The sequence below is a fragment of the Lynx canadensis genome, chromosome C2, assembly GCF_007474595.2.
Source record: "Lynx canadensis isolate LIC74 chromosome C2, mLynCan4.pri.v2, whole genome shotgun sequence".
Taxonomy (NCBI): domain Eukaryota; kingdom Metazoa; phylum Chordata; class Mammalia; order Carnivora; family Felidae; genus Lynx; species Lynx canadensis.
The window spans coordinates 65,566,957-65,578,851 of record NC_044311.2 but is presented as its reverse complement, the minus strand read 5'-3'; the positions used below and the strand labels follow the sequence as shown (position 1 = coordinate 65,578,851).

Sequence of the window (11,895 nt, the reverse complement as noted above, 5' to 3'; positions counted from 1 at the left end):
TTTAGCAGTGCATATTTAACTTGTGCTATTTATTGGGCCATTAGAATTCTCTACTTCCTCTTGAGTCAACTTTGGCTATACTTTGTCTAGGTCCTCCAGATTTTCAAATTTGTTATAGAGTTAACATTTTCTTACATCTCTTTCATAAATGTGATTCTTTATTGTTATGGTTCTATGTTTAATACCTCATGTGGAAAATTATATGGTGTAGCCTGCAAATACAAGAATAGATTAACATTACAAAATGTATTACTGTAATGCAACTGATTAAAGATCAATAAATAAAACATGTTCTCAATAGAGAAGGAAAGCTTAATTATATTTAATATCCATACATGATAAAGCATCTTAACAGATTAAGTATACAGTCTTTTTTTTTTTTTCATGTTTATTTATTTTTGAGAAAGAGAAGAATTTCGAGCAGAAAGAGAAGCAGATGTGAAGTGGGCCCTGTGCTGACAGCCCGATGTGGGGCTTGAACTCACGAATCATAAGATAATGACCTGAGTCATCGATACCTAACTGACTGCGCCACCCATGCACCCCCATACAAACAGTCTTTAATTGATAACGGGGATATAACAAAAATACTAGTTGTAGAGCAGGTATCATGAGAAAAACTAGAGGCATTCCTTTTAAAGTTAAAATTAACTACCTGCTAATATTTTGCCAGTGTTCATCCAATATGTTTCCAACTTCATGCCTTATCTCAGGTTATTTTCTCTCACTGGAAACACCATACTTTTGGAGGGAATCACAGCTCCATTTCTAATAAAATGATAAAAGCTGTGTAATTTCCACCAGAAAAATTCATACATGCACATAAACACAAAATTTTATATAAACTATCATAGGATTCACTACACCCATTCTGCAAAATAGATTCTAGATTAAAAGCTGTCATCCTACATAAAGCTCAGTAGATGTAATGGTCAAAAATATTAATGGAGAAAGGAATAGGCAAATAAATATGCAAGCAAATATATGAGAGCAGAGGTAGATGCAAGCATTCATACCAAGCTATGAAAATCTGTGTAAAGGAATTGTTTAAAACATGAAACAAGATATACTTGAGTTTTAAGTATTTATTTACAAAGTTCTTACTAATACACTGCTTTTAAAATATATCAATAGTCATTTACTATTTAAAAATGGCAAATATGTGGCACAGAAAAAAATCTATATAGTCAGTTATACTAATAAAGGAGATGATTGAAATTGTTAAATGACAATTAAATGTTTGCAGTACTCCCTACAGATAGGAACTAAAAGTGCATTTATTCATAGGAACTTGATTATTTTGTTATCACTGACTATAAAACAAAAACAAAAACTATTGTGAAAATTAACATCAGGGTTTGAAAAATATTTTACAACAGCAAATAAATGTATTTTGATTTTACATTTAATTATAGGACCAAAATAAAAGGTAGACCATACACATACCTATGTATTTTACAGCAAATTAGTAAAACTGGTGCCAACTTTAGAATTATTTCATAAAAAGTATAAACACTCTATCCCACAACTTCTCCCATGGTCTTATCCTTCACAATAAAATTTCACACACTATCAAACTAAGTGAAGATTTGCTAGTGGCTAAAATCACCGAACATATATGGTCTCTGAAAAAGTTATAAGTATACCCTAATATCATGTTTGGCAAAATATACATTATTCTTTAATCTTTCTGTCCTTATCTCAATTTGCAAAAGTATTTTGAAACAATCTCCTTTAACCATTATTCTTATTAATAAGGGCAAATCTTTAAAAATCCACTCTAGATCTCGAAAACACTTGAGAATAAAATAAACTGCAACAGAAGCAGTTAAACAACTACTTCAAATAGCACATGTGAAACAAGTCCCCACTATTAATCAGGAATCTGTGGTTTTTTATCTAGTAAGTTCTGTGATATCACTTAATTTCTTCACAAATTGAGATACACAAATAGGTATTTCCAAAAATTCATTCATTGACACTATATACAAAGAGATTCACAGCGGTATTTCACATCCACCAATAAAATTTATTTACTGTTATCAAGTTGCAAAGCTACTAATATCGTGAATAACTTAAATTATTGGTCTTTGAATGAAGGACTCAAGGGAAGAGAAAAATTACATCAAAATCAATATAATTTTTTACATGAATTACCTAAAAAAATGTAAGAGGTTAACCTTACACTTTAAAGAAGAAAATCAAATGGCATAGTTTAGTGTTACCTACATTCTTTCCAGCTTTCCCCAAGTGCTAATGACAAGTACCATTTAAGTCAGTTTTTAAGTATGAAGTGTTTATAAGTTGCTCTAAATTAAGATTTTTTAAGCTTCATATCAAATGAGTTGTAGATCGACTTAAAGTATGACTTCTCCTTTCAAAGAAGGAAGGCAGGCTGACGAGGGAGGGTGATGGGATACCCTGTAAAAACAAGACAAATATTTTATACTTAAAAGTTTTCTTTTAAAAAAGTATAACACAGTTTAGGATCATGCATATCATTTTAAAATTAATACAATTAATTAAAAAACATCTGAAAATTCTAAACTCTTCAAATAAATAAAAGAATTTAAATTAGGGGAGGGGGATAGGGAGAAAACATAAAACTATTTTAGCATTCTGAAAAAAAAATGGACTAGTTAACTACATATTAACTCAAATGGAATAGATACTGGCTTACTGCTAGGAAGGTACTAAAATAACTTCAGGTTATTTTAAAAGTTTATAAATTAGTAAGTTTTTGAGGTAAAAAAAACAAACCCTAGTAGTTTCTTCTTAATCATAAAGCAAAATTCAGAGGAGTGAAATTACTTCATGAGAAATAATTCTCTATGATTAAAGGTCATACACTCCTAGAGAGTCTGTATCATGTACACAACCCATACATAGGTGTGTGTGTGTGTGTGTGTGTGTGTGTGTGTGTGTGTGTGTGTGTAAGTTTGCTCCATATAAAAAGCAAAATAGCAGCACTTCTTATAATAGAGATTAAGTTACTAAGCTATCTAAACTTATGGTTTCAGAGGTCAAAGTTAAATATCCTCAGAATTTTCAACAATAACAAAAAAACATGCACAAGAACAGCCAAAATCTAAGAGTGGGTATAAATCAAAATGAGTTCTAAAGAAAGCTACTACTTTATTTTAACATACATGAATGGCTAACCATACTAAGAGTCCGCAGGTAGCTGGCTGTAAGTTCTCATCAACAAGGTAGTAAAATGTAGTGCTTAAAGAGCTGGGTTGGTAAAGTACTGCCATTCAAGTGATAACAAAGATGATTTAAGTAGATAGTATAAAAGCTTACTTTATTTTTAGGTGAAACATTTATGATCTGCCATATTAAAAAGCAAAATTTTATGTAAGTGCCATAAATCTAAGATTAAGAATCAGATTTGGAATAAAAATCCATTTTAGATCACAATTATTACTATTCTTTAAAATGATCATTTTCATAAACAGGAAAATTTCTAATGGGATTGACTTTTTTCTGGACTTAAGAGTAAATTACCTAGCAAAAAATATCTTTATGTGTCAATACACATAACACATAGCACAAACTCTACTAAGCCTAAACTGTTGTGAATTCAAAGAAGGTATAAAGTTGTGAATTCAAAAGTCCCCACCCACCTAATAAAGATTCAATGAAGAAAGAATACTTTCTTTTTTCACAAATACACATTTCAAATAGCTAATAAGCTCACATTAAATTTCACGAGGCTTGTTTCCATTACTGGCTGGCATATCTCCTAATTCTTCACAAATGTCAAAGATGACTTGGATAGGACTTTTTTGCAAATTTGAAAAATCAACAGTTCCGTCTAGTATCTCTGAAAAGCTAGCTTGTGAGGTAGAATGACGTATAGATCAAAACCAGGAGTTTTGAGAGCGCCCACCAGTAGAGTTTGAGCACTGTACATAAGCATACTTAGTAAATCCAACTGTATTGCTTGTGGAAACAAAATGGGCAATCTGTTAGAACAGAAATAAGCAATTGAGAAGAGGACATGAATGTCTTAAAGATATTTTAGGTACTTCTTATATTATCTACATAGGAGTGACAAAACTATAAATAATTTTCTAAAAATTTTCCGTAAAGTCCAATTATATTCATTTTAAGAGAAATGTTTATAATAGTTACTATAGATGCAGGAAGTAAACAAGGGATAGTACTTTGGCCTAACTGTATTTTGTCCATTTTAATTCATTTTCATTTATCAAATTTCTTTGCACAAATTTATATTATCAGGCACAACTTCGCTCCCATTGGAAGGCTAACCTTCATCCAAAATTTTTATAAACATACTCATAGATTCAACTGTAAGTCTTTGATGTATTAACCAAGACTTAATTGGCTTTAAAAAAAATAAGAATTATTGAATATTATGTACCTTATCTATAAATTTTATATAAGAGGTGACCACTCATAAAACTCTAGACCATTCATGATGTGCCAGGTACTGTTCAAAGCACTTCTCATATATTAACTTATATAATCCTTGCAGTTACTACTTTAAATTCATCTTACTAATAGTGAAATTGAAACAGAGAGACCTTAAATAACTTGCCAAAAGTCCTACAGCTAGCAAATAGCTGAACCAGGATTTGAACATGTGAGTTCCAGAGTTCATGCTCTTAACCACTATTCAAATTGCCTCTCATATAAAATCACATCATACATATATGTGTGTGTATGTGTGTGTATTTAATCCTTATAATAGCACTATATGGTTAAGTACTATTAACCTCTTTTTTTCTCAGCTGCAAAAAGGAAGATAAGAGAACAAGAAACTCGCTGAAGGACACACAACTAAGAAGTGACAGTCATTTGGGGCACCTGGGTGGCTCAGTTGGTTGAGCGCCAACCTCAGCTCAGGTCATGATCTCACAGGTTTGTGAGTTTGAGCCCCGGGTCGGGCTCTGTGCTGACAGCTCAGAGCCTGGAGCCTGCTTCAGATTCTATGTCTCGCTCTCTGTCTCTACCCTTCCCCTGCTTACGCTCGGGTACTCACTCTCTGTCTCTCAAAAATAAAATAAACATAAAAAAAAAAAAAAAAAAAAAAAACCTTAAAAAAAAAAGAAGTGTTACTTGCTTTTGTTAACCTTAGTAGGTTAGATCAATAATAATTTTACAAAGAACAAATACATCACTCACATACTTAGAATGTTAGAAATGTCCCCAATATTAAATATCAAATACATCTAACACCACTAGAAATTTGAATTATTCAGGAAACATTTAAAAATATACACTTGAATTTAGAATCCATATCATCCTTCAGCTTCAGAGTTTATATTCTACTCGTCACAGAACTAGGTTTTTAAAAAAACCTCTAGGTTTAAAAAAACCCCTCAATCTCTGCTATCTTATTGGAGCCAATCTACATAAACAGAACCATCATTATTTACATGAGTTAAAGTGATGGGACTCATTAAAATAGGTTTCTTTTCTGAGAGATTTTTTAATGTATCTCAATCCCAATAAAATTTCATATCAAACTACACTCTATATCTCTAGTTCATTAAGTGAAGTTTTTCTCAGTTACCTTTACCCAATAAACAAGTTAGAAGTTTAGAGATTAAAAAAAAATGGAGGTATTAACATTTCCATCTTCAAAAAGTTAACAAACTCCATACCAACTCCATAAATGTGAGTAAGTCATTTAGCCCATTAGATCAAAGTCACTTACTGCTAATGATGATGTGCTAGACAGACGACTCATTACATGCTTGTCATTGCTGGAAGGACTTCTTCCCTCCACTGAGCTTTGGGATGTCATGAGGGCTCTTCGCAGAGCTCTTTTTGGAGTTTTGGAGAAAGAGAACGCTCTTGTAACCTACAGTTAAAACAAGTTACAATTAATTAAGCCTAATAAATTAAGCCTAATAAATCTAATATAACTGGTAAGAACATAAACAAAGCCAAATACACATGAAGATTTTCTACAAAGATTATACGGCAGAATTAGAATCTCTTTGGACAAAACAGTGAAAAGTTGTGGTAGTACACTGTAGACTATTCCATTCTGCATTCATAAAGGACCATAGTCGATGGGAGAAAAAAGGTAGGAGGGAAAACAGGGTCTGCAAAGAGGAGAAATCTGGGTTTTTATCTGATTTTGCTAAAATTTACTCATGAAATCTCTAACCCAAGGCCACATGAACCTCGATTTATTTATTAAAAAGTGAAGGAGCTCACTGAATCATTATTCAGCATGTTTATCTACTATATATCATACACATTAAATGCTTGGAGATACAAAGATAGTTAAATAAAGGAGAAAGCCTCCCCTCAAAAGCAAACAACAGAAAATTGTAACTTTAGCAGATGATGGCAGCAAATTTTGCTTAAAATATTAAAATGCTAGTTCTACTTTTTAAAAGCCCATTACCAACATTCTTACATAGTCCTCAACTCTGATAAGAAGGGAAGTGATCTTCATCATTAGAAGACTGAAACATACGTAAGGTCAGGAATAGATCCAAGGTCTCCTGACTCTGTCATGTGCCCTTTGCTGAAAAATATCTGAGACAATATTTAAGATGAGTGCACACATATCTGCATCTAAGCCACCATCAGTACATTTCTACTGAAGCACAGGTCACAGAAGTATCACTATCAATGGAAGGGATAACAAGCGCTATAGAACGTGCTGAAATAAAATTTATTACCTCTATGGGCCATTTCCTAGAACCAAGAAAATAGCTCTGCTATACAGACTATCCTTACACTGATGTCTGTGGCAATATAATTTTAATATACTCTGAAAAATACATCTTGGAGACATATTAAATAATAAGCTCACTATGACTCACCTTTTTTGAAGTCTTTTTTATTGCTCTAGATGCCCTACTCAATGTACTGTCCATATCTTTAGTATTTACTTCAAAGGATTCTGGATCAGCACTGTAAATAAGATTCTCCTGTTGAAAATATAACACTTTTTATTATTTTAAAATAAGTAAGTAAAATAGAAAATAAAAATACATGACTGTTTCTAAAATCAAACCTTCCATATATATACACATGGAAGTATATATAAATGAAGTTACTCAAGATTTTTTATATGCTTCACATAATTTCTACTCTGAAATGTACTAATTTAAGGATAGTAAAAAATTAGCATTCACTAAATGAAAAATTCATTGCAAGGACCATGGACACCAAAGCAACTGGAAAAAGAATTCAGTATAAAATCTTTTTAACAACACTAAAACCAACAAGCTAGAAACTTAGTGGACAAATGTCTAAGCATAAAGCCTGCTGTAAAACCAATATTAAAAACAATTTTCTTGAGATAATCTATCTAAAATTAAAACATAGACTTTCTCCTACGTTTTCCTTTCTTCCTCAATTAACATCTAGGTAGATTCTAAATTGGAGGTTCTAAACCTGTGATCAAGAGCTTCTAGAAGTGGCAATGGATAGAAATCAGGAGGTATGCAACCTCCCTGAAATCATGTGCAAATCTCTGTGTGTGCATAAATGCAAAGGACATTTTTCTGAGGAGTGGGCTCATAGCTCATGTTACATTCTAAAAGGAGTCAAAGATTTCATGTAAGAACTATTGGTCAAAATTAACCTTAAATGAGACAACTAATCTGCAAGTAACCCCAAATATTACTTGCTCAAATTACATTTGGGCTTTTCAAAAAAAGCAGGTTAGACAAAAAGGTTTTGCATATTTCTATACCAATTTGCCCTTTAAATTTATAAATCTAGGCCATCGGCAAGTTCCCCGCTAATCTAGCACTATTAAGACTATCCTCCAGCACTGTCATTCTGTGGCTAGAGAGACTTTTATACAACCCTGTGAATATTGGCTTTTCAGGAAATGTTCTCATCTACAAAATGTAGAAAATATCTAGTATAATTAACCCACAGGAATCATAAAACAAGATAATGCATAGTAGTCCTTTGAAATAAAATGTTAAGCTCCTTTACAAACAGCCTTAAATATTATATTCTACAATTATAAATGCTTGCTTTTTGGCTCTTCACCACTGACACCCACATAGATAGGCTTGGTTTTGCCAAACTTTCTTAAAACAAGCAAATCCACCCTGCCAGCTCTAGACCCTCTCATTCCACTTCATCCATTTGCTAATGAGTCCACAGCTTATCTAACCCCATTCAGGTAACCGTGCCTTTTTTTAAACGCACAATTTTTTTTCTAAGTTAAAAAAAAAAAAAAAATCACATCTATTATAAAAAATTTGGAAGAAAATTTTAAAAATAAAAATTTCCACAAATGTAGTGACTGTTTGCTATTAACATTTAAACATACTCCTTACATATATTTTTCTATATGCACGAAATGTTTTATTTTAACAAAACTGGAGTCATTCTATTCAGTTTTATATCTTGTATTTTCCAATTCGCTGTATGTTATTGGTTTTTTTCCATATCATTGGATACTCAAAGAAATTACTATTAATGAACAAATGATAAAAGTCTCTTCTGATTAGATGAGAATTAATTTTATTTCATTATTTTTGAACAAAAAGTGCCTTTACTTTCTTCTTGTTAAGAAATAAATATTATAGGGGCGCCTGGGTGGCGAAGTCGGTTAGCCGTCCGACTTCAGCCAGGTCACGATCTCGCGGTCCGTGAGTTCGAGCCCTGCGTCGGGCTCTGGGCTGATGGCTCGGAGCCTGGAGCCTGTTTCCGATTCTGTGTCTCCCTCTCTCTCTGCCCCTCCCCCGTTCATGCTCTGTCTCTCTCTGTCCCAAAAATAAATAAAAAACGTTGAAAAAAAAAAAAAAAACCTTTAAAAAAAAAAGAAATAAATATTATAACAACATCAAAAAAATACAATACTTAGGAATAAACTTAGTCAAAGAGATGAAAGACATATACTGTAAACTGTAAAATGCTGCTGAAAAAAATTAAAGACATGAATAAGTGGAAAAACACCCTGTGTTCATGAACTGGAAGATTTAATATTAAGATGTCAATACTACCTAAAGCAATCTACAGCTTCAATGAAATTCCTACAAAAATCCCAATATTTTTGCAAAAAAAAAAGTTCATTCCAAAATTCATACAGAATCACAAGGGACCCCAAATAGCCAAAACAATATTGGGGGGAAAAAGTACAAAGTTTGAAGTCTTAAATTTCTTGGTTTAAAAACCTACTACTGTAATCAAAATAATATGGTACTGTCCTAAGAAACAGAATAGAATGGAATGAAACAGACTAGAGAGCCCAGAAATGAACCCTCATATAATATGGTCAAATGATTTGACAAGGGCATCAAGACTATTCAACAGGAGAAGGACAGTCTTTTCAATAAATGGTGCTGGGAAAACTAAATATCCACAAGCCAAAGAATGAAGCTGGATCCTTATCTTACTCCATATACAAAAATTAACTTGTAATGGATCAAAGATCTAAATATAAGAACTAAAACTACAAAACCTTTGAAGACAAGGAACACAGAGGTCAAAATTTTCAAGGCACTGGATTTAGCAGCAATATCTTGAACACAACACCACAGGCAGAGGTAACAACAACAAAAGCCAGAAAATTGGATTTCATAAAAACTGGTAAATATGCAGAAGACACCATTCAATATAGGAGACAGCAACCCACAAAATGGGAGAAAATGTAAATCATATATCTGATATATCTGAGAAGGGATTAGTATCCAAAATATATAGCAAATGCCCAAAACTCAACATCAAAAAAACAAATAACCAGATTCTACATTCACCACCTACATCTCCATTTTCTTACAGGTTTTTGAGATGGTTTCACTTTCAACTCTTGAATCTACCTATAAACTTATGTAGATATAAGGTTAGGATATACATCTAATTTTCCCTAAGTATTTAACCAACTATCTTATCATCATAGGTTAACAATCTTATTAAATTGTTAAAGTACTACATTTATCATACAATAAACTCTTATTTCAGGGACATGTATCCTTTCCATTGATCCACCTTTAATAGTGCAGTTGTGTTCACATCATTGTAACTTAAAAAATATAATGTAATATCTCATCAGAGAAGCACTGTTTTTTTTTTTTTTTTGAGAGAGAGAGAGAGAGAGAGAGGCGCAAGTGAGCAAGGGCCTGGGTGGGGGGAGGGGAGGAGAGAGAGAGGGAGAGGGAGAGGGAGAGGGAAAGAGAGAGAAGAGAGGGAGAGGGAGAGGGCGAGGGGGAGGGGGAGGGCGAGGGGGAGGGAGGGAGGGAGAGGGAGGGAGGGAGGGAGGGAGGGAGGGAGGGGCCGGTCTCACCCAAAGCAGGGCTTGAGCTCACCAATTCAGGACTCAAACTCACAAACAGTGAGATCTTGACCTGAGCAGAAGTTAGATGCTTAACCAACTGAGCCACCCAGGCACCCCTGTTCTCTACTTTTCTTGTTGTTGCTTTTTCTTTAAAAATTATCTTTGGAATCATTCTGTCAAAATCCAGAAATTTCCTGTAGGATTTTATAAAAACTATAATGAATTGACATCTTTATGCCAGCCAGCATTCTTTCAAGAACATAATGGATTTCTCTGTAAAGTATATCGTTTTCTTAACATAGGTTTCATTCATTTCTTTTAAGGCTATTCCTAGATTTATACTAAAATTTCCTAAATCTACACACCAAGCTTTACTGGGAAGTGGGGTCTCCATTTCCCACACTTTCTAGTAGGTTACTGCCAGCATAGAGAAAACTATTGATATGTATTTATTTTTTATTTGGTTACTTAAACTAAACTGTTACAAGTTCTAATACTTTCCAATTGGTTCCTGTTAATTATCTAGATAATCATTTGCAAAATAACTCTGAATAGTAAAATATCTTGACAACCCATGGGAAACAAAGCAGTCGGGACTGTGATTCAAGCTCTGCCTATCCCCGAGTCTCCCCCATCCTCATTCACATACACCTGCAAGGCTCTGCATTATTAAGATTTCCTACATCTTATAGTAGAGGGATCACATTTCCTACACTGCTGTACATATTACACCATAAACTAAGCACAGCTGTCACTTTAGTTTTATAAACTTGATTTTGTTCTCATTTCGTTTTCAATTTTAGTTTCATTTCAAATTGGTTTTCATTCAATCAACAAATGTATATTAAAAGCTATTTGATAGAAGCCTTTTATGTCCTAGATACAGAGACAAATTCAGAAAAAGGATGTTTTGACACAAATATATTTTCCTTCATGATGTTTTGATTTCAAAACACAAAGTAATTCATCAATGCTCATGCTAAATTGGTCAGCCTATGACATTTTTTTAAAAATTAAATGCTGAAAAATACAATGGAATTAGGTGGGACACAATTAGAAACAGTAAGAGAATTAATTTAATAAAAGTGGTTACAAAACTAACATACATATCAAAGATTAACCTGCATATAAAACTAGAAAACAACTTAGCTAAAATATCTCATTTATGAATAGAATTACAAAGAGAAAATTACCTAGGAATACATTTAACAAGAAATGCATGTGTCTACACTTGTCTTTCTGGAAAGAGGGATGAAAGTATCAAAAGTGGCACTGCTGAAAATAGTGGGACAGGTGCATATGTTTTACTGCAGCACACTTTCCTCTATTTAATGTTTCGTTATGTGCAAATATTACTGTTCAATTTAAGTTAGTAAAACTTATAATATGAATATAAAACTAAATACTGGTAAACTTTAATTTACTCATTGAATAAAATTTTTAGATGCATAATGTATAATGTATATATAAAGAAACTCAACTCCAAGTGTGTTTAATTTTGATGAAATGCTTTTTTAATAATAAAAGCCCCTGAAATTTAAATCCCTAAGCAGTTGCTAACAAAGAAAAGAGACTCTTGGTCTTTCCCGTTGCTATCTGAACTGTTATTAAGTATATAATAACCCCATATGAACTGAAGAGAGCAGATGGCTTCATATTTCATA

The 11,895-nt window shown here is 32.8% G+C and overlaps 1 protein-coding gene across 5 annotated transcripts in view; it reads right to left on the bottom strand.

The window, feature by feature from the left end:
• Window positions 1–1,068: 1,068 nt before the first annotated feature.
• ECT2 (epithelial cell transforming 2) overlaps window positions 1,069–11,895 on the bottom strand; it is an 88,986-nt gene continuing 78,159 nt past the window's right edge. For 2 of the 5 annotated variants that reach the window (XM_030329558.2, XM_032594705.1), the window contains 3 exons: window positions 6,813–6,920; window positions 5,687–5,833; window positions 1,069–2,421 (listed from right to left, as the gene is read on the bottom strand). In XM_030329558.2, coding sequence (XP_030185418.1) covers window positions 2,332–2,421; window positions 5,687–5,833; window positions 6,813–6,920 — 345 coding nt within the window. In that variant the 3' untranslated portion in view covers window positions 1,069–2,331. The remainder of the gene's footprint in view (window positions 2,422–5,686; window positions 5,834–6,812; window positions 6,921–11,895) is intronic. The other 3 variants (XM_032594704.1, XM_030329557.2, XM_030329560.1) reach the window with 3 other exon arrangements.